At 42.4% G+C, this 26,792-nt stretch overlaps 2 protein-coding genes across 17 annotated transcripts in view; one reads left to right on the top strand and one right to left on the bottom strand.

Annotated features, from left to right (window-relative positions):
- The first annotated feature begins 1,892 nt into the window (after positions 1 to 1,892).
- The window catches only part of LOC6610531 (potassium voltage-gated channel protein Shab), a 56,186-nt gene continuing 31,286 nt past the window's right edge, over positions 1,893 to 26,792 (top strand). For 6 of the 16 annotated variants that reach the window (XR_004361912.1, XM_032719838.1, XM_032719828.1 and 3 more), the window contains exons 1-2: positions 3,603 to 3,617; positions 4,060 to 4,244. The gene's annotated coding sequence lies outside the window, so the exon portion shown is untranslated. Of the gene's footprint in view, positions 1,944 to 3,600; positions 3,618 to 4,059; positions 4,245 to 26,792 lie in introns of those variants that run through there. The other 10 variants (XR_004361913.1, XR_004361914.1, XM_032719833.1 and 7 more) reach the window with 4 other exon arrangements.
- LOC6610530 lies at positions 21,747 to 23,430 on the bottom strand. The gene has a single exon (XM_002035074.2). The coding sequence runs from the start codon at positions 23,236 to 23,238 to the stop codon at positions 21,841 to 21,843; it is 1,398 nt and encodes a 465-aa protein (XP_002035110.1). The 5' UTR covers positions 23,239 to 23,430; the 3' UTR covers positions 21,747 to 21,840.

A 26,792-nucleotide genomic window follows, 5' to 3' on the forward strand; every position in this document is an offset into this window, starting at 1 on the left:
ATTTTCAAGAATTATTTAAAAATAAAATTTAACTTAGATTAAGCCAGAAATTAATGATTTTAATGCTATATTTAGTGATAAAAATGAGTGTGCTTACATGATTTTCTCACTGGGTATCCCTTAGTCCACTCTCCGCAATCTCGAACATTATTTATGTTAACAGCTGATTGCCAATAGGCAATGTCCCATAAAGCAAGAGCTTTGCACTCTCAAATCTTCCGAGGCGTTTTTGGAATTTTATCCGTCGCCTTGTGTGCTTCATCGTTCAATTTTTGGTTTTTGGCTCCAATTTTGCACAACTTTCACAAAGACGAGACCTAGACCGAGGGGCAGAAAAGTACGGGAAAACCCTCGCCGAAATCACGATATGGGGAGCTCCAAGCTCTTATCGAAAATGGTTTTTAATGCGTTTTTAAGTCAAATTAGTGACTTCATCAGTCTGCCGGCCGAGCAGGCTCAGATTCGATTTGAGATTCACTTAAGCCGCTCATTAATCAAACTCCGAGTCCAAGGTATCGGGACCAAAGGTATCATTTTATACCTAAAACTATCGCGGCTACATAGGTATATAACACGTGGAGGGGCCACTCCCCCAACTTCCCACCGCCTCCGCCGTTTTAGGGCTTAGTTGCAATTGCGAAAGGGTTAATTAGGGGCTGGGTCCACCAACTTAATGCCGCCGGTTGGCCAACGAAACCATTAAAGCCGTCGATTGCCCTGGGCAATTCGTACCTCTGTCGCATTATTTTTGGCCCACTAGCTCGACGAACATCACCCGCTGCCGGTGACGTAATGGCTATAGGTGCTTAGGGTCGATCCGCTTAAAGATCGGCTTATTTTTTGAGGTTTCTTCTCTATAACAAGAAGCGTATCGAAGCCGCCTCGAAAACGCTAGAAAAACGCGGGCGCGTTGCTTTTTGGTTGTGATCTCCGATTGTTAGCTGTCAAAAGCTAAGTAATATAACACCAGTTTGTTTATTGTTTATATGTTGATGAAAAACACGGACAAATTTCATAATTTTCATTTTTAATACTCCAAATAATTAAAAAAAATTTAAATAATTATCTTAATTTTACTACCTTAAATTAATCAGGGACTACAAAATTGTATTACTTATAAATAATATCTGCAAAGCCATATTTAAAGTCTCTTTTTATTGACTACCTAAATATTTCAACCGTTTATAAAATAATGTGAAAATATGTTTTCGCATACATTATCAAACGCTATTATCTGTGTTGCGCATAGCAACACTATTAAAACCTAAAAGCGCCGGGTGTCTTTTATGATTGTTTTGCCATAACAGCCTCCTCCTGTCACTTAGGGGCATAATTTATATTCATGACTGGTCAAGGCGGCCAAAGAAAACCGAAGGAGGGGGAAACCAAAGGGAAGCATGAACTTTTCACCACATGTCCTTCAGATAAACAGGATAACACAAAGAAAACCATATGCCTGTGATTTCAGCACGATAAACTGTCTTGTGTTTCTCCTTCGTCGACGCCTGTCATTTAAACTAAACGCCCATAAATAATGTGAACTTAATAAGTTTGAATGGGCTTTACAGAGGATTTTTTTCTTTCAAAAATTTAACAAGAATTTGACGCAGGCATTTGCGAAGATGAGTCTTCCTGTATAAAGTAGCTTGAGCATCGGAAATAGGGTATGTTTAATTAGTCCTTTATGGTATGTAATGTGGTTAGATACCGCTGTGAACACACAAAACACCAGCTATTTCTCTTCCCAACCCCCGTTTGTTCTGGTGCTTTTCCAAGGCCCTCCGCCCCTGTCGGCTTTTCGAAACGCCGTGTGCTCGTCGGCCATCAGCTGGCCGCAAACTCACCACGACGTCGGCGAGGCGTCGGCAGCGCCGGATCCGGCAGCAGTTGCTCCGACGGAACGCTCTCAAAAGCGCTGGGCCACAGCTGAGAACGGACGTGTGGTGGGTGCCTTTCTAGTGCCTGAGGACTCGCTTCGGTCGTGTGTCGCACGGGGTATACTTAACATTGGACGCCTAGTTCGGTGGCGGTCGTGTTCTGCTGGATGTTTGTCGGTTGGTCAGTTGGGCAGTCAGTCGGCGGCTGGCCAGCAACTGTTACCAATCCAATGCAACTACTGGCCTGGCGAGAAGGCAAAAAAAAAGAAGGAAAAAGTGTGTGTGTGCGCGGAAAGTCGTGAAAAAATGCCAAGAAGTCAATGAGGAAAAATTAAAAATTTCGAAAATAAATCAAGTGTGACACGAGAGAGATTTCCGAAGAGAAAGCAAAAGAAAGCACAAATGCCGAAACGTCTAATCCGAAATCTAAATTTTTAGTGACGCGTTCAAAAGTGCAGAAAATGTGGCCATCGGAGTCAATCAATTGATTTTTCTTTCGAGCAGAAGCTGTGTGCGGGAAACTCCAAGAATTTGTAGCTCTTTTTGGGGTCACAGGACATTAATAATACCAGGCCAGCAATTTCGGGCAGTTGTGTCGCAAAAACTACAAGATTCGCCTGTCGGGGTAACAAAACAAATTGCCCAACGGAAGCCCAAATACCAGATCATCGAAGCAACGAAAAACAGGGTCATATTATTGACAACGGTTAAACGGGGGTTGCTAGTTGGTGTCAGGCGGGAAAGTCTGAATAGTCGGAAAAGCCAGACAACAGACGCGGCGTCGCAATAATCATAAAGGCAATAACAACACGGCCAGCGGAATCATAAATTCATGTTACAGCGATTCGGGCTTCCTGGGGGGTTTCGGTTTCGGTTTTCCAGGGGATTCTGCTCCGCTCTGCTCTGCTCAGCTCTTCTTGAATTGGGGGCCAAAGTCTCCCCTTGATTATTCATTCATGGGTCGTAATTAGCCGAGTAGTTGCAGTTGCCTGAATTATTTGGCAGCCACAACGCAACTTGGCCAATTAGTCGCTTAAAACGCACACAAACAAGCCAAGACAGGTGGGCACAGCACACTTTTCGCTTGACTAAGGTCAAAAGTTGTCTTTCTCTCTCCATAAAAACAGTCCTCCCACCACCCCCCCAAAAAATGAAAAAGAAAATAGAACACATCTGAACTTGATGCTGTCGCTGAGGCTGCCGACGCATCGCGAGGCTATGGCGGCTATTTTTAACAAAAAAGCACGCCCGCATGGCCAATAAATTTAGCCAGAAAATGAGAAGACAGCGAAAAGGAGGAAAAATAAAAAGGAAAACAGAGAGATCCGAAAACATATAAGTAGGTGGGCCTGCGAGACATTCATATTAATTAAACTTTGCAAGTGAAAATCTACTTTGAAAACTTCAAAACTCATTTCTTTCGGGGCGGAATGTAGTTGTCAAATCGCACGCACAACAGGGAAAACAAACCAGCGGGAGAGAGGAAAGTCCCAAATAAGAGAGAGCGAATTTTCCGAGCCAGCGGCAGCAGAGCGAGAGCGAGAGAGAGCCGTAGAGCAAGAGCGAGGCTTTTCCAGGAGGTTTGGGCCTTCCAAAATAACACATTCCTCGTACAAAGGATTCGCATTGACATTGGAAGCTTCTCGGTTTTCCGCTTTTCCTGCTGCTCGAGTTTGGAGTTTCCCCGACGCTTTCAGTTCGTGGCTAGACTTTGGAGCGTGCTGTGCTTGGAAAAACTGTGTGCGTGAGCAGCGGAAAATCGGAAAACGCCCCCACCCTGCCCCCTCTACCATCCGAACACACCGAACACACACACCATACACACACTTTTACACCGCACTTTCCACAGGCCAAATGTGTAATAAAATCGAAACAATGGAACAGCAAACAAAACAACAGAAAATATAATACCGAATTGAAGTTCATTTGAATTGTGAGTGTCGGGGCCGCAAGAAAAGTGTTTTCCCTCGGTGGAGTAAGGCGTGTACCACCCAAATACGTACGCATACAAATACAGACGGGAAAAGGAAAAAAGGCCCGAAAGGCAGACAGATAGGCTGGCGGAAAAGAAAAGTCCGCACTAGGACTGGCATTACCATAATGCTAATGCGCCGAATAAAATAAGTGTACCATTCAAAATTCAAAAAAGTGTAAAGTAATGTGAGTTTTCTTTGTTTTCCAGCGCGTGTGTCTGTGACAAATATTTTCCCTAAAACACAAATTCTCCTAATACAATTGGAAAATGTAAAGTAAATATATTCCTATGCTATAACAGATAAACACAAATCAAAAACTTAATCAACGCTTAAACTAAACCCCCAAACAAAACCAAAACAAGACGCGAGTGAAGTTAATACTCTTTAGTTGGTGAGTAATAGTTATGTACTATTGGTATTTTTAGTAAAGAGCACCAATAGGAAGTGCTAGAATATTGTGCAGCATTTATTTATACACTTCTCCGGTGAATTTAGTACATTTAGAAATATTTTCGTGAAATGAGTTGGTTTCCTGCATATTTTTCTTTATGAATTTATGCTAATATAATCAATACTTCGGCTCGTGGCGCACTTTTCGCAACTTTACGAGTCAATTAGCGTTTCTAATTCGACATGCTACTTGCTCAGGTTTTTCCACAGTTTCATTGGAGCTCTTTTGCTTTGGCGTTTTAATCGGCCACAATTACCCGAGCTGCGCAAACACATTTCCCAAGTTGTCAAACGGCCTTAATGGCACCTATGCGGGATCCCCCAACCTAGATAAGGAACAAAAATAACATAATACTCATGTTAGTTGACAGACAAGCCAATAATCAAGCGATGTGGATGTGCCGCAAATATTGTGATAAGGCGGAGCGTTTTCGCCCCTTTTAGGGCCTTTGCACCTGCAGCAGGGAAAAGCGAGAAACGTAGGAATGCTTCGGGAATTTATGGGGGAAATTGGGCGAGGCTGGGCCATAAAATATACTTAGTCCAAACATTGTTCGCAGGTGATAAAATTGCTTTAGATGTGTAAACAACAACAGTGCACGCTTCTTAATGGTTTGCCAATTTTGTTTCCGTGCTCGGAAGGCGTGGCCCACATCCAGACCAATTTTGGCCAAGTGAAAGGTTTCCGAAGGGATTGACAGGATTGTTGGGATTGTCGGGAGCTAGTGAAGCGGAAAAGCCTGTTAGAAGTATGGAAAAATCAGTAAGTGCACTCAAGCACGCTCTCATAATCTACAAATCATTGTTTTTTAAATTGGAAGTAGGTAAACATGTTTTCCAACGTAATATACTATGTTTTCAATAAAATGATTTCTATTGGATCTTAGGTGCACATAAAAAATATGGGATACTACTAATAGTGAGTTTGACAACCTAGACAAATCAAATCGCTTGGGAACTAGAATAGATACTGGGCCCGAAAGAGCTACTTTCGCATATTTGTATTTATTTGGCTTTGTTATGATCCAGCCAATATCTGTGACTGCCACTCAGCAGAAAGTTGGTCCTGAAGGTTGTCCATAAATTTGGACTTCGGTCTGCGCGCTTGTACTTATTTATCTTTGCACACAGTTGCCAGTTAAAAGCTATGAATTGTGCTGGCTGTCGAAATAAATACTAGACCGTTGCAATCTGACATTTTTATGGCAGTTCCAAATTATTCAGCACAGCAATAGGAGAAGGACGAGCTGAATGAAAATTCCACGGTGCATTTCTGGGGCATTTACCATAATTTTTTTCAAAGTAAATTGTGGCTTCAAATGTATAAATTGTTGTGGGTTTAAATGATTTGTCAACCCATTGGGCTCTTGCTATTTCAGCAAACAATGAATTGAGAGAAGTTCGCCTGTATTTGTTAATGTTCATGGCCCATTAGGCCGACAAGTTGGGCCTTTATTGGAGTTTGCCAAGTGTGGCATCGCTTTTTTGGCCCATTAAAGTTGTTAACTGAATTGGAGGCCACCCCCAGGATAGGAGTCCCCTATCCGACCGTTCGTTTATAGTTTTTTGCTTGCACATTAGTTATCCCGGATGTGCTTTTTTCGTCCTGATGACGTGCATACGCCAAAGTTCTTGCTTATCTCGCCCCTCTACCATACTCCAGACCTCCGGATTGCGCCCCATCACCCGGATTCTACCTCCACTTGAGCGGAGTCAGCGAAGCGCGCTTCCATTCATGTTTGGGGGCACATAATCAATATTTGGCAAGCAGCCGAATCGCATATGACAAACAGCGACAGGCCCTAGAACTACGCGATATATGTACGCTATATGCTAGATGGTATTGGGGTGTAAGTGTTACGGGGACTGGCGGCCCATGGAGGCCCATTGCCATCCCATCAGCAAAGTGCATTAGCCCATTGAATCCTGCCTGAGTGGGCTTCTGATGATTTACAAAAACGGATTTTGTTTTTGCCAGCGATACCCTTTTGCATAAATAAAGTAGGCAGTGGAGTTGATTTGCTGGTAAGTGCTGCATTGAGTAGGAAATTGTTCCGGAACTAGGTTAGGTTCTCAAAAGCAGCTTTACTCCAGGAATAGGAATAGGCTATATATTTCTGTGGCATGGTTTGCTATACATCGTAAAGTTCTGTATGTTTTTTATAAGGGTATCTCCGATGCAACATAATTTCTAATTTCATTCTCTAAATCCGCTTTCGGCATGGCAAATCAACTTCTTGTCGGAGTTGAGCTTTGTGCAGCTCCCCGAGGCGATAAAAATCAATGGCAGTGGCAGTCAGGGAGTCGCAGGCTACGGATATTATTGCCCCGTAGTTTTTGGCACACATGCAATGCCACGCTGCCTACTCGCCCGCTTTCTCCACCCACTTTCTTCAGCTTTCTCCGAGGAACGGAGCGTGGGAGTTCAAAAGTCGCCGCTCTGCTGACATGGGCCGCAAAGTGCATTCAGCATTCTGCAGGTGCAGGTGGCGTGGGCGTTACCCGGCGCTCAGACGACAACACAATTGGATTTAAGGCAAGATGTCAGAGAAAAGCGGCGAAAATCGTGGAAAAGCAGCCCGAGCAGTCAAAACTTTGGGGCTTGTTGTGCTCCTTTTTTTTCCACCGAGCCTTGTTTGTCAAGGCAGAGCTGCCAAGAAAACGGCAGCGCGCCACAAATTTTCCCTTTCAATTGGAGAACTAGAACGGCAAAGCGGGTCAAGACGGGTAAACACTTGTACAGTGCAAAAAAAATGTGTATTATAAGAATTTAGAAAATGTGCTTTCGATTGGTGGTCGCTCATATGATGTCAAAGGTGGCCTGAGATTTATCACTATTTTAGAGTCACAATTTTCCTCGGTGTATTCAGTCTCCTGCCAGGCTGTCACAGACTTCTGGAGCCTGTTCCGATTTCCAAGCCTGCTGGCTTATTTATTCATGTACCCCGAATGGATTGCATTTGCCTCCGAGATGGAGTGCCAATTGCTCACGCCTAAGGTATTCCGCTTCGATTTCCTGGGCAACGCGGCGTATACGCAACGCGATTAATCTTGGCCTCCCAAAACGGAGCTCATTAGCATGGAATCGTCGAGGGGGGCGGAAGATGAACTGTGCAAGATTAATTGTAGGTCGTGTTCATCTTGGCTCCACTTTTTTGGCCACTTTGGAGGCGGCCACTCGTTTTGGCCTAAGTGCCAGCGCATTTATGCTAAATGGCCAGCCAAGAAATGTTTGCTACAACAACTTGAAACTAATTGCCTCTTGACTCTTCCTTCATGTGGGAGGCTCGATTTTCCGCCCACTCAGCCATTTCATTTTGTCCTGTCTGGGTAATTGTTCACGGAGAACTGCACTTAAACACACAACATTACCGGGAATGTGTGGCAAAATGCTCAAATGCAATTGCTTTTGCGGCTGTGCCTCGATGTGCGATGTGGTACACCTCTAATGACACAGCAATGGACAGAGAAGACTGGAAATGCCACGGGGAAAATAAATATAATGCAGAAAATAGAATGGAAGCAGAGAGTAAACTTGGTCAAGGGGCGAACGGGGAAAAGGTAAAACAAAACTTTAATTAGACTGAGAGGTATATTTAAATTGATTGTTCACGAGCTTTCAACTTGCAAAAGTAGCAGATAAAAAAGTACGCAGCTAAATGAGTTTCAGGAAGGTAGCTAATATTACTAATTACTTTAAAACTTTACAACAAAATGTTTATATTTATTTATAAATGTGCTAAGTGCTAATTTTTGTTTGCCCTAGCCAATCAAATATCCTGATAATTAAATATAATTGCTTTGATGACCCGAATCCAATCTGAGAACAATCCTTAAGTAACTTTCCCTAAAATAAATAATTAAAGGCAAGTAATTATACCGATAATCAATCACCGCGCACTTCAAGCAAGTTTCATTACGAAATTAAACTCAGTTTCATGGAGTGTAATTCCTGGAAATCTTTTGGCTGCATCCTAGCTGCCAGCACGAATTTTCCAGTAAGACCACGCTTTTCCGCTTTTCTTGGCGGTTTCTGCTGGCGGAAGGGGGTGGGAAAAGGGGGCAAATGCCAAGGCTGCTGCAGCCAGCATTAGCGTCATCATTATCAATGAAATGATAATGAAACTTCATGACTGCCTCGGTTTTTTCCCCACCCAAGTGATAAGTACCTAAACATGAGTTTTCTGCACCCCACTCACATTCTGGCATAATTCTTTTTTAATGGCGTCGAGATTCAATTAAGTGAAACCCTTTCTCTTGTCATTTCTAGAAATTAAAAGAAAATTCTGCTGCGAAAGTGGGCGTGGCATGGCTGCCTTGGGTATGTTTGAGATATCTTAATAAAGTTAAAAGCGCTGGCGCTTTTTGTTCCAACTTGTTACTGTCATCTGCACACGATTGTGAGAAGACATGGGAAAAGGGCGAGGAAAATGCGGCGAAAAGTGCGGGAAACGTGGAGGAAACCGGGGCCGAGGCTTCGTGGACTTGACGCAAAGTTTTCACTTTTTGCTGGCGACATCCTGGCCTGTGCGCCAGATCAAAGCTGCTCAAGGAAATTGAAAAATAAAATTTCGCACTCCTTGGGAGCGAAGGCAAGCGAGAAACAAGTTGGGTGCACAAAAAAGAACAAATCTGTGAGGCTGAAACAAGGCTTAAATTTCGTGTTAAAAACCCGCCTTTCTCCGTCTCTCTCCATCCCTTTGGGATAATGGTCACGCTTTGTGTCGCTGCCACTTTTATCTGCACCGCCGTTGTTCATTGTTGTTTTACGTCTCACGTCTCCTGCGGCGCAAAAACGGATGAGTTTCGCTGGAAGAGCTGGGAATGGAAATGTCTACGGCAATGGCTTTTACTCCACGGGTTTTGGTCCCACTGTCTTCGTTTATTTATGGCACATCTGCTGCTGCTTTTCCCTCGACTTCTCCATCCGCAAAAGGATCTGCAACCAGCGGATGTGCAGCGTCATGTGCTCGAAGGGGGCACAGGTTGGCCCGACTAAGTTAAAATCTAAAATCTAAAGTTCGGATTTTAGGCGCTATTACTACTTAGGGTTTTTTAAAGTACCTTCTCAAGTGCTTTGGCTAACTTATTAAACATTAAAGAGAAGTAGAACTCCCACCATTGTAAAAACAATTATGTGAAACTATTAGCTATGCATAATAAATGCATTTCATGTTAAACTTTTCACCAACTTTATTAAATTACCAACTTTGTGGTGAAACCTCTGGAGTGTCTTTTATTTCATGATTATTTAATGGGTTTGGCGGCAACGAACTATTATTGTCATTAATTTTATTTTATTTTAAATAAAATATTTATTATTTTATATATATTTTATAAATTTATTTTTTTCATTTTAAAGATAACTTAAAGCAACAAAAAGTGTTTAAATTTTAGTGGAAATACTAAAAGATTCAAAGAAAACAGCCAATGTAATTTCGATAACTGTTTAATTTGTGAAAAGGAAATAAAATTTAAAGATCTAAGCTTTACTGTACCGGTAGTTACTTTGCATACATACGAGCATGTTGCAAGTCAGTTCTGCGACAATATATGGTTGCACTTTAACTGAAAGGACGCCGGCGAAAACTAAAAGGGAAATGCGCCACGGGCAGCTCTAAAAACACACACACACACTAGGACACGGCCGCAGGTGACTGCAAGTATCTGTGTGAGTTGCATGGAGAAGTGACATGAGTATCTTGTATCTGGCCATATTTGCACTCAAGGTGCGGCACCACGGATGCAGATACAGGAGGATACTGGATGCTTCCTGTTGCTGTATTGCCAGGAATAAAAAAAAAATGGAGTGGTGGGGTCAGGGTGGCCCACGAATAATTAATAGTGTCTGAGCCCGGTCAATGTGTGCTAACGATTCCAGTTGGCTGCCTGCAACGGTAACTCGAGCTTTTCCCGCACGCTTTCCACCGGTATGTGTGTCTGTGTGTCTCTGTATTTGTGTGGGCATGTCCTTTACTATTTAATGAACACTCAGCCGCAGGTTTCTATGTTCGTGTAGATACGAATATATTCCCATCCTGCGGAGGATTCTGCCAGTCACCGTTAAAATGGAAAATGCGGGGATTGTGGGAGAGCGGGGCAATCCTCGACTATTTTCAGGCGCCTTGAGTGGAAAACTTGGCTGCTCTGCGATGCCTCTTCTCTTGTAATTTTCTAAATTTACCTTTTGGGTGCATTTACGGCCGTGCGCTATAAATAACTCCCACAGACGTATCCTTTTTGTTTTCCAAGTTTACGAATTAATTTCGCTAAGAATTAATTTCTTTTTTTGGCTAAAGGCACCCGCTGATAATCCATTCGAATCATATGGATTTCCTGCCAATAAAATTCCAACAAAAATCAACATAAGCACTTGCGGCGATTGCAAACAAATCAATAAAACTTAAATGTTTATTTGAATTATAAATATACAAATCAGTTTTTACGAGCGCTTCCATTGCAGTCAGTACTTATCGTAAAAATTATGAAATTATGTTTATAGGAATGCCAGAATAGATCGCATTCCCCAGGAGAGTGATTCTTCATGATGAAAAACTTCCGCCCAGAAATTCCCGAGATGTTTGTTTGATCAGTGCGATGAGATACAAGAGCCGAAAGCTACAAATATAAATATTAATATTAAGATACATAAAACACTCATAAATTTCTCTGGTCTTTTTGTATTTTTTACGGCTTCATCATCATTAATCGATGTACTTATTTCCGATTCCCCAATATGCGAATATATATATGTGCTGCCGGGCAAATGGCAAATTACCGCCTCTAGACATAAGTTGGCTTAGCCGCAAAACGAGTGGCTTTAAGCCAAATCCCAAATGGCATTAGGTCTAATAGGCCCACTACTGAAAAATCCAATTGAAATGGCTCAGCGGAGCACTTAAGGCGGTTGTCGCAAAAATTCTGTTATGTGGGATGTTTATGCGTGGTGCTATATCAGGATCAGTTATTCTAGACCATTTAACAAGGTGAAAATAAATGATCAAATGTAGTCAATTAAAAGTTTGTGTTTTCAGCTTTATTTGTATGATATTTTTCAAATCATTTTAACCTGCTCCGCATAAACGTGCTTTCATTAGAGCATTAGAGCTCTATTTGCACATCTACAGAGATGTTTGTGTGTGCAAGTGCCTAAGTGCGAGAGTGTGTGTGCTTGCTGGCTGTATCTGTGTGCACCGCTCGAGAACTCTTGAGGCTTTAAGCTGGTGCCGCATAATCACACTCGACACAGTCATCAACAACATTGACGTACTTATCATTGCCGTCATTCGTGACGCTTGAAAATGTTCTTCAAATTTTAGCCTGATTTTCCCCATATTTTCGGATTTCTTTTTATTTTTCTCCGAGTGTTTGGCACTCGAGTGAGAGATTATCAAAAACTGTTTACTCGAGTCTCGAGTGCGGAGCTGCCAGTTGGCAGTGGCGAGGTTTTCCTCCGCTTTTCCCATCTTTTTCTATTTGCCTGTGGACTTCAGCCACATGTCCTGACACTTTTTTCTGCTCACTTGCCACTGACAGGCGCCCTTCAACGCCCTGCCTCCCCCTTGCACATAATTTCCATGAAATTGATTGACAATTGCCGCATTTTGTGGCACATTTGCAAAACAGGCGACCGCCCGTGGCGCGCTGTATCGATTAGGCCACGGCAGGATGCACGATGTACCACCGGACACGGCGCTGAGTTGAGTCCTGTCAACTGCCCACCCCACCAAAGGAGCCTCCGATTTCAAGCCCCCAGGGTCTGGAGTGCCGGCCCTTTCTCTAAAGTTTAATTAAATTGCCTCGAACGTTGGCGAGGACAGCAAATGCGGTGGGGTGTTTATGTTTACATAGAAAAGTTCTTTTGAACTGTTTTGTTCTACAAAATGAAGAAATGTGGCAATACATAGCAATACAATCGAAACACACAAAGATATAAAGCTGAATATGTACTTCGTAAACTTCTTACTAAAGAACTAAATTATAGTAAACGTTATTAAAAACCTTATGTGAACACTATTCTATGATTTGAGTCCGTCTAGGAACCCACTTTACTTGAAAAGTGCAAGTGTTGTTTTCCCAAAAGCTTCTCATTTCACGTTATGTGTTTTTCTCCCAACGGAATGTCACAAATTTGTGCAATTTGCGCCTGCAAGTAGGTAGCACTTTTTGCGATACTGCTGGCACTGAAACGCAGGGCAAGGGATGTGCGCCTAGGACCCTTCAGATCCTCCAGTCTCACTTCTCCCGTCTACAGATTGCTGCAGATTATCTCATTGTAACCGGGCTGTCAAAGGACTCAGCCAGGCAGAGGCAGAGAAAATGGAAAAACAATTACGTGCAGCGCGTGTGTGTTTCTGAGCCTCTTGCCTGGTTGCACTCGCAGCTTGACTTTGGCCATTGTTGTCCTCTGGGGCGCTGGGAATCCAGCGACAAGTTGCATCCTGAGGATCCGAGAGACATCTTGATGCTCGCATGCAAAGGCAACTCCATTGCATTCCGTTTCAACGCTCTCGACGGCAACAACGGGCATTTAATTGTGCAGTCGCCAGATGAGAGATGCACTCCAAACAAAAACTCATATTCAAGCACTCGCACACACGCCCAATGGAAAAAATCGGAAAATGACGAGGAGCTGTGGCAAGTGGGTTGCATAAAATTGAAAATTCCTTGGGCATTGTAAACAAACTGCAATTATTTGCTCTTTTCCCTCTTTACGGAAAAACTTGTTTCTGGTCCATTAAAGTTGGTTCATGTGCTGGATTCGGTGTTTCAAACGGAGAGTTTAGTTTTAAAATGAACTAGATACAGGAGTTTCCTACACATAATACTCGAAGTACCAAATCCCAGAGCTGGTACATTGACAACAAAAACTACACTTCCTCTAAGATATTTTTAATGAACAGTGCAAATAAGTAGGAAACTTGAACTAAATTCCAAATAAATCCCTAAAATATCATACGCTTTTCTTTTAATTTATACAAAGCTACAACCAGGGAAATGTAAATAATGGCAATGGGAGCTAAGCACTGGGAATCTAAAACAAACATTTCGGTATCAAGTCGTACTACACAATGCGTTTGTCTTACGGGGCGTCTGGCGGAGAATTTCCATTTATCAGGTGGTTTCCCAAAGGCCTATAAATAGCGATTGTTTTCAATGATATTCCGCTGGCGCTCTCCGGCTCTCGGTCGTGGCTATGTGGGCCACATCGGATATATATATAGATATAGCCGGCTATTCTGCGTTTTCCGAGATGCAGTCACCACGCTCTTTCCCCTTCGCCTTCTGCGCGTGGGTTTTTATTTTTGATTTAGCGAAATTGAACAAAACGCTGGCCACCAAAATAAACTGTTACTCATGTCGCCTTTGGTGCTCGGTGTGTTTTTAATTATTTACAAGACAGACGTATAAATAATTTCGCATATTTAATTCCATGGCTGTCAACGCTGCGTATGCGCAATGACCGAAGTGCACTTGCTTTTCCATTTCGATATTCTGGCTTTCCTCGCTCTCTTTGTTGTTGTTATTGTTATTGTTCTGGCCATTCACGCTCTACGACTTGAGTATAAACAATTCGACGAGTTTGTTTATGTACAAACACATCGAATAAGCCGGGACGTGAGTGTAGATAATTTTCCATAACGCAATGAAAGCTGTTTATAGTTAACATATGCTCCTTCGTTCAATCAGCTCTTCCGATATTTATCCGCACTTGTGTACCTATATTTTTTGTACAATTGTTCATGGCGAAATTTCGCGTCGTTCTTCTTGGCAAACGTTTCGGAAAAAAAAAGTTTATTTTCACAACTAGGAAAAGCTCATTTTCAAATTTATCACGTCGGCACACAGCAACTAGATGGCGAATGCAACGGTTTGTCCTGCTCCTATTTGGTTTTCCTCGTTTTTCCATCGGTGGCGTCATCAGTTTGAATATGTGCAGCTGATAAGAAGTCGGTGGTGCGGAAAATGTGTGCCTCGCCAGTGGGTGGGTTTTCCTCTGGCGCTTTTTCCATTAATTCCCTGGCAGGCGGGGAAGGTCATTGTGTCCGCTGGCTGCCACTTATTTTGGTCAACACACCTACTCGCCAGATTCCTCCCCCAGCGCACAAAATTTGCACTTTGCCGCATGCGTCTGCGAATTTATTTCCGTTTAGATTGTGTCATTTTGGTAATTTTGGCCACCGCTGCGTATACGCAATGTGTGCAATTGCGGAGGCGGAAACTCGCACCTAGCTAAAATGTGCACAGTGTGCAAGTGTGCACAGAAAGAAAAGGTTGGAATATAACTAATAATAGTCCATATCCTTGTGTAACATATATTTTGTATTTTTCTATCCATTTATAAACTGCTCATATATGTATGTGGCTTACACTCGATGTGTTATATTGTTATTATGTGGAAAACTCAACTAGACATCGTATACTTTTCATATTGTGCAACCTCCATTTTGCACCACTTATGGGTAGCAATTTCTCTTATTGCGAATGTCGAGAATGATGGAAATGTCGCTGGCTCAGGTAAGAAGCTCATGGAATTCCCCCGTTAATGGCACCTGCCAACAGTCATCTGGCCAAATGACACCTGTTCAATGTTGAATGTTCGATGCATTGTTGGGGCTTTATTGATTTATGTGGTTCAACCACAAATGACGTCATCAGGCAGGTGGCAATAAATGACAAATAAATTGAGTGGCAGAAAGATATTCTTTTATTCCTACAGGAATTTCTGATTGTAAGTGTATTAAATGCGACAACTGTTTATTGTGTATTATGCATAAAAAAGTATATAAGTGTTGTACAATTTAAAGGGAAAACTAGGTGAAGTAAATATTTGGTTTGTTAAGAAAATAAAGATAATATTTTAAACGAAAGCAAAGAATGCTGACTGCCAATTAAACGAAAAAGTCCGATTGCCGTTCTTTTGTTTCGCCAAACAGCTTTCCATTTCGGTACCAAGTACCCCGAAAAAATCTTTTGTTTTTCGAGAGACAAACCCCTTTCCCCCCGAAAATCCCTGAACCCTACTGACACCATTTACGCTGAATGGAAGCGGACACTGGCCAAAAACGCTTTTAAACATAAAAACTTAATTATGTGTCAAAAATTGTTGCCGGCTCGTTAACGCAGTGTTCAACATCGCGGCCACGGGCGTTTCATGTTTGTGCATACATTGACGCCCCCTTTTGCCATTTCCCGCCCAGAATTTCCCGCATGTGAGTGCGGTGGAAAGCCCTGGCTTGGGCAGGAAAATCGGCAAACGACCGCAAACACAAACAAAATAAAGCGAAAAGTACAAAGCTGGGCGAGGACAAAAATGGATGAGAAATCACATGGGTGGCGGGGAAAAAAGGAAAAAAGGGGGTGGGCTTAAGGGATGTGCTGGCCAATAAAAAGTAGCGGTAAAATGGCCTTTACGGCATCCAACTACACGAATTTATGGCCCTGCTTTCGTCGGGTAATGCGCAATTAAAACTGCCAAGTGCATTACATTAAATTAAAATTAAAAATGAAAATGCAATGACAACGGAATCCCGTGTCCATGATAAATTACCCGGCCATGGCAGTTTCAAGTGCCCAGAAATAAGGAATATAAAATCGCGTATGTGGAAAATCTCAAAGTATGTTTCAAAGAAATTTCTCAGTCGCCCATCACATGCCAATGAAAGGGGCATTAATCTTACCAATTTGCGCCATAATTTACAGTAGATTTCGAATTAGCAAGAGTGAGTCGCCACAACCGCGACTCATAATTAAAATAATGCATTTATAATATAAATTTGCCCGCACTTGTGCAATGCTCAGTAATATTTGACAAACTCATGAATAGAAAAGTTTATTAAAAGTGCTCTCATAATGACTTTTGCAATTTAAATGCATTTTTAATTGTAATTAACAGTCATAATGTGACTAGTTTTTAATTGTTGATTACATGCACATAGAGGAAGAATCCAAAATAAAACACTTTAATACTTTTTACTTTAATTTTAAGCAGAATCGTATTTTGTAATGCATTTGAAGTCATTTTCATGGCCACTCTCCATTTCATCCCGAAAACATTACTATGGGGCCAACGCTGCGTATGCGTTATTCATGCAATTCATTCATTGCTAGCATCAGCTGTTCCCCCATCGATTCGCCATAAACAATCGAATCGAGAGGAAAACCAATTAAAATCATGCGTCGAAATGTGCGACCACTTCGGCGATGGGAGTGGCAAGATGAGGGCGGTGGACGGTGGGTGGATGGGGTTTGGGTGGGCGGTGCAAAAGGGGGCGCAGTGCGACAACACCACAAATAGCTGGCATTGAGCATCGTCAGCTGGTCCATAAAGTATTTTGGCCTGCCTACGCGACCATTAATGCTGTAAAGGCATTGCGACGACGTCTAGATATGCAAAAAAAAACGAAAACCGAAACGAAAATAAAACTGAAATTGGTTCATTACTAAGCGGCTGGGGTGGTGGGTGGAGTGGGGGTGGTGAGGGGCTGGCTACCTTGACGTTGCTGCTTCAACTCGAGCCAGAGAACTATTGAAGGGTGTTGCGAAGGCCTGCGGAACCGGCGGTGATTTGCACTTATTACTAATGGCAAATTTTCCATTTCCATGGAAAACATTTCCTCATGCTGCGGTTTTCACTAATCCATTTACACGATAACAACTGCCCTCGAACATGTTTTCTAATTCTTTGAAATTATATTTACAATTTGATTACTTGGACTTACTACTAGTTTCGAAAGAAACCCTTCTTCTTTTCGAGTATTATTACATATTCTTAATGTTATGATTTAAACTAATTATTAGTAGAATGAAATCATATTTTAATTTCTCTTATGAATTTCATTTGCTCATAATTTTAGATGAAACATTTCTCATTTCCCCTGAACAATTAACAATTTTCCGTTTAAATTGTTCCATGAACAATCACTACAAAGTACAGCAAATTATAGATTTTCTCTGGAATTAATTTCACGCGGCTATCGCACGTTTGCGATATGTTATTCCTGTTGTGCTTGCCACTCGAGTGTGCCACAAAATGTGATTGATTAGGAACGAATTTGGCCAGAACGGCGCACACATGAATCATTTGCGAAAGTATTGCTGAGTATTTGCATCTGGCCGCCTGGCGAAAAGTTGCGGAAAAGTTTTTCCCGCCCGGGCATGTGACTGATACGTCATGGGTGCGGAAAACACATATATGCAGACCCCGGAAAGATGTCCCCACTTCTGACGGGACTTCAAAAGCCAAAAAGCCAGTTGGCAATGTCGAGGCGACTGGGGGACTTAAACGTTTGGCGCATTCATGTTGTCGGTGCGGACATGTCACATTCAAACAACAATGTGTACATTAAGAACAATTTTCAAATTCGGAATATCTGCGGGGCGGCTCTCCTTGGCAATTGGCCCAGTTTCTGTGGGAACCGCGACAAGCCAAGGGCCTGGATATGCGGCACGTGGAGGACGCAGTGGAACATCTTGTCCACAATTAGGTGTGTCAGCTTCAATTAGAAGTGATCGTCAAGTACAACATGATTAAACGAAGTGCGTGGAATTTGGAAGTGAATCATTGCACTTTCTTATAATATATAGTTCTGAAGAAGTCACCGTAAATTTGCTCCAAAAAGTCTAATAGTTCCTTGCTAAAGCAAATTTCTTGTTACTTATTTTTCCTAAATCTCAAACTCAATCTGTTCGCGAATTGCCAGCAAATTGGCGTTCAATGCTCTGATTCATTTGGCTGAAAGCCCAAGACAAAAACTTAAACCCGTCATCTGTCCATATATGTAAATGCTAAAAGGAAAGTGGAAAAACGTGCAACTATCGATAGGGTGAGATTTTCGATTAAAGTTCATTTAAACATCCCAAATTACCACTGAACATTTAGTTATTTAATTTAATGGATTACCAATTTCTACACAAATGTTTGTTAGGCTAATAAAATAGTGTAATATTCAACCACAAGCTTTTAGGTAATGGCTTCACCTATAAATTCGCACGTTGTATCAGTGATTATTTAGTGCCAAAAATGTGTTTACGGAAATGTTAAATAGGCGTACATTAAGCAAATTACTATTAGTTTTCCTACACTGCTTAGTTGTATATTGACACTAATGGCCAATGGTTGTATAAATGCTCGTACTCAAGAAAATAAAATTGTACAATAAATTATTTCATTACTCAAATAAGAGGAGCGTTGGTATTGCTTACTTTCATTATTTATTTCGTAGAACTACATTTAAATATTTCGCCGGCAGGCATTTAGGTAGATACTTTGGCCATCAAATTGATTGGTTTTCTTCATTATTAAAAAGCCAAAAGTGGTCTCTATTCCTGTCAACATCCAGTGACGAAGTTATGGTCCCTCACGAGCGACCTCTGACCCCTGATAATAAATAAGTGTGCCGTAGTTTTTGCTGATCCATCGCCGGCTCCAGTCAGTCCAGTCCTCTGTGCCAAAAATAGCAAAACGATATTAATTTTTGTTTGCTTTGTTTTGGTTTCTGTTTCTGTGGTTCTGTGTTACTTTGGCCACCGAAGCCGCAAGCAGGCAGGAAATGAGAATTGAATACAATAAAAATCATTCAATAGTATCACGCGGCCCCATTGTTGTGCCGAATTAATAATGGATAACAAATACAGTGGAAAGCGGAAGCCCAAAGAGGAAAAGCCGAAGCACACACACACACAATAGTCGCAATAAAAAGGCAGGAGTGCGGTGGAGACAAGTGGATTATAAGGACAGGATGGGGGCGGTCCTGCTACCCGAATCCGATCCATCCCTAGTTTAATTAACTCTCGACGTGATTTCCCCTGTTCTCGCAGCGCTGAGAAATGGCCAGAAGTAGTAGTGGTAGAATGGGCCATTCAATTCCGGTGGTCAGGGGCTCGTAATTTGAAGTTATGTGCGGTCTGATGTAACCAACAAGCAAACAAGCTTCCTCGAGGTCCTGCGAGGAATTTCCATTTAAGTCAGCGCAGGCAGAACGAACTGAGTTTTCCCTTCTCAGCCGTAAATCATAAACAAAAGGCAGCATTTCGGATAACAAAAGGCTGGAGAAAAAGTTTAGAAATTTAGCTTTAAAAATGTTTGCAGTTCGAAAAGAAAATCATGAAAGGGTGAGAGAAATCCGAAAATGTTCCTCCTCTGTTCAGATGCAAAACAAACTTCCTCCAGCAAATTCATAAACAAGGGGCATTAATTCCCGAGCAAAGAAAAGAAAAAGTTCGAAGTCAGCATTAAAAAAGTTATAGTTTAACAAGACATTTTTATGCAAGTACTGCGCTTTTAATGCTTCTTCTTTGCAAAGCTGAACTCTTAGTTAAACAAATTAACTTTTAAAAACATGTTAGGATTTTCATAAATATCAATAGTTTCAGAATATGATAAGTAAAAGATATCCTTGAATAATAGAAGATAGAGAATAAGGCTTTCCGACAAATGAAGCCCAATCCCATCAGCAGCGCAGAGTATAAATGACAGGTCTTAGGTGGCAGGATGCGGAACGAGATTTAAGCTGGCAGTGTGGTGGAATGGGCTTCCTTGCCAGTGTCCTCGAATCAGACACTCGAATTCGACCACAGGCAACGGGAACGACCATAACTTCCAGCAGGGAGGTGACCCCAAACGGGTGAAAGGTGGTGGAGATGGTGACCTCGTGGAGTGACTGCACCTTCACCTGTCACACGGGCGAGGAAGCGAAAACGAGCCAGGGTACACGCGTACCCAGCTGGGAAAATGGAAAAGGGGCTCTGAGATTGCCAACTAACCAACTTTCGTGGCATTGGTCACAGCAGCAGCAGGAAAGGCAGCCACAGAAGTACAAGTAACATGGCACTAGCGCTACAAAAGGTCACTGAGAGAAATTATGAAAACAAAATGTGAAAAACAATTGAGATGAAAATAAGTCTTCACTTAAAATCTTGTTTCCTATTGATATATTTGCAATAATAATAGCATAAAAAAGGAATGGCGTTAATTTAAATATTTATTGCCCCAAAACTCGATTGCAATTTCCCTCAAGTGTAGCGACTGTGAAAATAGCGAAAACAGCGCTCGTTTAGCAAAGTTGTATCCTGTTTCCAATTTTCATTCAGTATCCCACTTCCACGCGCACTTCGTGTGCCCCCTTCTCCCTCCTCTCACCACCCATCGCCTATAGCCCACCACCCACCAACTTACATCCCAAAGTAGGTCGTCGCGTCTGTCCTTGCCGTAGAGCGAAGGCAGGCACAAAGGCGAGCACGACGAACAAGGAGCTGCAAAAGGACGAAAAACTTCACCTAACCTCATTACGAGTTTCCCTACGCACACACACAGACACATACAAGCACGCACACATAGCAGTGATGACGTCATTGGTTGAGCTGTATGCCTTCGCCTCCTCATCCGTTTGTAAAGGCTGCGCACGAGGTGGGTGGCCTTTGGTGGGTGGTGGAAAAGTCAGAGGTTAGCCCGGCAATGGAACTACCTGTAAGCTAATTATGCATTTCAGAATAATAAATAAATAAGTAAATAGTTATTCTAAAATACCCGTACACTGCCAATATAATGCTCATGAAGTATTTCACGGGCGGATCAAAGGATCTAAGCAAATGAATGGAGCAATTTCTCTTTTGGGCTGGAAAGGACCTGCGCATTGAGCAGAGAGAGAGAGAGAGAGTTATTGGAGTCGTCGGCTTTAGATGTCCTGGAATAACAAAAAGGACAACAACAAATTGCAGTAAACAGTAGAAAAAGTAGCCAAATGCTAGGAGGTGGGCGGGATTACTGGGCGGTATAACATTCTGGCAAAAGGGGGCGGGGTAAAAGGGTATCATGCGTAGCGGCAACTGAGACATTGGAATTATTATTACATTTTACGTGCTTTTATTGCGCTTCAGCTACGCTTTCCATTTTTGTCGAGATATACATATGTGTATGCATATATATTTCTAAATTTTTTAAACTTTTTGTACGTTTCTGCCAGGTGAGATGGATATTGCGCTAGGCTACTGGCCAAAGTGGATGACAAAATCTTCACTAATCCCATTTGAATTTCATTCGTCTGCCAAATGGATTTCATTTTAATTTCGCATTAAGCAAAGACAAATCCCTGCAGCGGCTTTCCGCTTCCCAATTTAAATGCGTTCGCAGCTGATTTGCATGCAAATAAGCCAGATTTTCCAATCCCGCCTCATCCGAAGGACTCATGTCCTTCACATGCTAGGTGGAACTGCCAGATTTGGCAAGCAAATATGCGGGAATGTCACGGTTCATCGCTTCGTCGCTCAAATAAAATAGATAATTAACATATCCATGGGTTATGCGGGCATATTTGAGTTTGCCAATGGGGTTTCTGTCTGACTGATCCGGGCCAATAGAGTCTCCATTCGACTAGAACAAATTGTAGATGGTGTTTGCTATTGGCAAAGTTCTAAACCACACGGATTCTAAGTTGATTGGTTAAGCAACTTTATTTAGAACGGGTGTTCGAAAAAGGGGTCGAACACTTTGAAAACAATGGTAAGAAACAGTAGGAAAATATAAAATATACATTAGGTCACTCTTTGGCCTTTTCATCCTCGTGCCCGTCTAGCAGAGGATCCAGCTCCACGTCGATGACCAGGTCCTTTCCGTTGTCCGGCGGCCCCTTACCAGACCATTCCTTCTGGATGCTGTTAATGTAGGCGCTAAAATCCGTGGCTGTGAAGCGGTGCTGGTATGGGAAGTCAATGGTGCGTAGATGGTACGGGCAGTTGACGTGATAGACCCACAATCGCGGTAAGACCACCTCCATGTGGTGGCTCTCGCAGATGTCCAGAAAGTCGTTGATGCCACCGCATTGGCTGCGCACACCGATAAAGTATATGGCGTGCTCCAGCGTATCCATCATTTCCGAATCCATACTGAATGCCAACATAACGGGATCGTTCCTAAAAAGGTTAGACTTGTCCGGATGGTTGAAAGACTCACGCAGGCTAAACAAAAAAGTTATGGGCATGTGGTGGAAGCGGACGCACTTCATCAGACGCTGCAAGTGCTCTTGGCGCTTCGGGTTGCGAGAGTGGCCCAGCCAACGAGTCACGGCAAAGAACACCTCCATCTCCGAATTAACACCGATCGAGTCCTGGCGCAGTAAGTCTTCCAGAACGTCCACTGATAGATGCACGAAGTCTGGGCTACCCACCAGCGCCAGGAAGTATTTCCTGAACCGGGTCAGCATAGCCTCGCAGAGCGCACCGAGCCCCGGCACCCGTCTAGCGTCCAGGTAGACCAGGAAGGCCACCTTCTCGCGCACAGAGTCGTCGGACAGGATCTTCCAGATTTCCTTTTCCAGCAGGGTTACTTTCAGATGGCACGCGACTTGGAGTGCGGGCAGCAGATCCTCGAATTTAGGCAGCTGGTTGGAGCACATCCATTCGTAGACGACCTCGAAGCCGCGGGGAGGCACCTCACTCTCTTTGAACTTGAAGCGGGTTATCCGCCAGTCGCGTATACTAAACCACACGGAGAAGCACTTGAGCACGCAGGGAATGCACCTGAATTTTTTCTCTCCGATCAGAACGAGGGCGATGGCACCATAGTTGCTCTTAAGAATCTTGGTCATCAAGCGCGGCCCCGATGTCTTGGGCGGCACATTGGGCATTTCAATGATGACGGGTTTACACTTGACGTATGAGAACACAGAAAGCAGCGGGACCTTGTAGTTGCTGTCCTTGAACGTTTTCCAGTCGCTGTACTCCTCATCCGTGAACGTCTTCCACAAGAGTTCGGCCTGCTGTTGCTGTAGTATTTTGGCCATCTTAGCCGTCTCTAGCTCGCTGTCGGTAGTGGTACCGTTGTCGGTAGATGTGAACTCGGTCTTATCCAGATCCTCTTCGATCGATGAGCTTATTGGCTCATTGACTTGCGGCAATGAAAAACAGCTTGTGGTTGAAACACTAGATTTGGGCTCCATAGTAATACTGATCTGGAACTGATAATAAGGCACCAAAAATAGAAGCTAGATGTTATGAGAAGCAAAGTCTACTGATGCTGAAGCCAGTCTGTTTGGAAAGAAAATTTACTATTTCCAGACCTTTAATCAAATTGTGGATATTTTCATTTTCAGTGAGCAAATAAATTTGTATTTTTAAGTTCTCCTATTGGCTGCGGTTGGGTAAAAATCTGTGAACTGACTTCCGTTTGTGCGATTCAATTTGGCAGTTCCTAGTATTAAGTAGCCGCCACTTTGGCCGCTTGGTTAGGAAGCCGTTTCGGCTTCTGCCTTTCAGTCGTTTGGTATTATTTTTATTGTTATGAATTTCAATTTCGTTGTCTCAAGGACGTTGCACGAAATTAAAGACCCCAAATATGCGCAACACTTTCGCGCCACTTGCGCACGTATACCCGCCATGTTAAAGTGTGTGTGCACCGTCCTTGTTGTGTGTGCGTACTCGTGTGTGTGAGTAAGTGGTACGCGGCGTATACGTGATATGTGTTCCAAGCATTCCCTGCTCACTTCCCGGAGTCTTCCGATTTCAGGGTTTTTCAATTTCCTGTTGCTTTCGTGCATTAAGCCCCTTGAAAAGGCATGAGCCCGAAAACTAATCTGCAAAAGGTACATTTCATATTTGTGAATTAATACTCTTGATTTTCTCTGAATGGAATCTGCTTTAAAGATGAATCTGTGAAGTGAGCTTGCGCTGCTTTGAGCTCGTCAGTGTCCTTGGCATTATATACAATTTGTACTTGGCTTTATGTATTCGCTGTTGGTTTCCCCTCTTTTTTATTTTCTTTGGCTTGCAGTTTCCCCGGCGGCGGCGAGATTTTCCCTCTTTTCCTCGTTGCGTGTTCTGGTTTTTCCGGATCAGTGCCTCGCAGCTTGAGCCATATTTTCCCCTGGCATAATTGCAAGAAGAGAAATCCTCTAAGTGGCAGGATATGGCAGGAGGAGCGAAGGATGTCGCCGTCTGAAAGCAATTTCTTTGGCTTTCAACTGGCCAAATGCCAGGGGCCATATTTCAGACTGAAATTGTTTAGATTTGAATTTTCCTATGACCTGGTCACAGTTTGTCAATGAAAAGTGTGACCTATTAATTTAAGTTATTATCATAAATTGTACACTTAAATGTAGTGTTTATTTTTGTTGTTGTTATTGCCACACAAATATTAATATTCAAGGATATGACAGAAAGCTGGAAAAATGTCCCTGTACCTAAGAAATTAGCTCTACTTTCAGCTGGCCAACTGCCAGGGCTTAAATTTTCGACTGAGTGGCCAGTCAAAACTGCCAATAACTCGAAGAAAACTAGCCTGCCTTTCTATCAATTCTCGAAATATCTTGTAAACATTAATTGATCTGTGTTCCATGACGTCACTTGAATGAGAATCGAAGAAACCCGAACGGAGACGTACAGACTGTTTCGTATCTGTGCATCTGATGGATAAACAAATTGGCTGCGTGCGCTCATCGATTTTTATGAGTTCAAAGATTTACTTTCTGCCGCATTCCAGCACAGAAATCCCTGCACCGAAAATCCAATGTGCATTCGGATGCCAGAAGCCGGGGAAACAAAGGCATATATCCATGCGAAAAACAAAGAGCAAAACCAAAATATTAATGGCGTCATTTGTCGAACACAGAAAAAGGCCCCGAACGAAGTGCAGAAGAAAATTTGTTGCTCGCCGGGGAAATTTTCGGAAAAATAACAAAAATATTTTCTACAACGAATTGGAGGCGCTTTATCGAGTAGGAAATAAAAACAAACTAACATAACTATGGGCAAGGTAACATTTTATAGTTGAAAAACATTTTTTGCAAAAATCAAAATGCTAACATTTAATGTCTGCATACATATACATACATATATATAAATCAATAGTTGGATTAAAGACTATTCATTTAATATTTCAAAAATTGTGGCATTAATGGGCAATTATTCCGCTATTAAAAAGCTTTCAGCGAGGAAATCTGGTTTGGTTTCGGCGAATTTTAATTTTTCACTGAAATGGGTCTTTAAAAAAAGTGCTTTTGGGGTCAAAAGCGAAACACGTGCTTCGCCGAAACATTTGACTTTGGTTTTAATTGCAAAAAGGCACGCGAATTCGCCTACGATTCCGAAACGCCCCCAGGAACTCAATCTCAGTCTCAGCGGGTTCCGGCCAACTATTTTCGGATGGCCAATTAATCTTTGAGCAGAAAATTCACTGCGTGCGGTGGTGTGGAATTTTAAGCGATTTGCTAGTCATTATTTATTTTTCTTCGAGATCGCCGGGTGAAATAAATCGAGCCAAAAATAGCACCATAACAAGAACTTGGCCAGCAATGAACTTACATCGCCGGTGGAGGTGAGACGCATTGAAATCATTTATCATTATCAGGGGACATCGGACATTTGAAACATTCATGAGTCGGTTAATGCCACAGACTTGATAAATGCTCCGAACCTTGAAATAAATAACCAGACTGGGATAGAGTCATCCGAAGTATCAGATACTCTTACTTACTTACCATTAAGAATATACCATTAGGATATACATATATGTTTGTATCTTCTCTATTTACGCTATACATGACATTGGGAGTGAATTTATTTATTTCTATCGATTTTGATGGCTGAAAGTTTAGCGGAATTTCCAAAATCACTAATGTGCCTATCTGTGGGTGGTAATCTCTTGAAAAAATAATAAACTTCTTTGCAATGAGCCAATCGCAGACACTATCAATACTCAATTCGAATTGGTATAGCATGCATAATTTAGCTGTCCCTCTGCAAACATCTATGACTTATTAGGCCAAACACGCACGGCTAACAGGTTGGCAAATGCACAGAGCAAAATAACTGATGATAGACAAGAAAATTAAAGTAAATATAAAATTAAAATCATTTGCTAACAGAAAACTGCAGGCAATTTAAGGCAAGGTCTCATGATAAATAAATAGTGTTTATGAGTTTAAATAAACGGACTTTCTGTTTTGTGCACCCATTGAAAGGGTGTGCTATGGTCATAATCGAAAATCAATAAGGCGGCTGGCACATATGAGGAATACGGTTGCCGCTGGTAGACCGTTAACGTTAACGGGCAATGGCCCAAAGTTGATTATGAATATTTTATGTAGTCCGTCCAACTGCGCAGTTGACATGGCCAACAGATGAGGGCCGTAAAGGTAACGAACGCAGTGCAGCCATTAACCATGGTGTGCAGCAGACAGAAATTTGTGTCGGGTTAATGACACCTACTACTCGAACAATACGGTGCCTGGTACACCCGGTTGCCATCGATTTTGGTCGAGGGATTCGGGATCCAGATGACGCCATGTCGGAATGCAGGACCTCGGGGCCATAAAGCCGCGTAATACCCAATAAAAACAATTAAGTTAATACACGAATGCCCCGGAAAGTGTGCTCTCCCAGTTTTGGCCCCTTTAGCAAAGAGCCCAGTGCAGCAACGTAGTGAAAGTGAGAACAAGCACCCACCAACACATGGAGAGACCCCAAATGTTAGCCAAGGCCAAGTCAAGTTGGTCAA

This window comes from Drosophila sechellia, chromosome 3L (assembly GCF_004382195.2).
Source record: "Drosophila sechellia strain sech25 chromosome 3L, ASM438219v1, whole genome shotgun sequence".
Taxonomy (NCBI): Eukaryota; Metazoa; Arthropoda; class Insecta; order Diptera; family Drosophilidae; genus Drosophila; species Drosophila sechellia.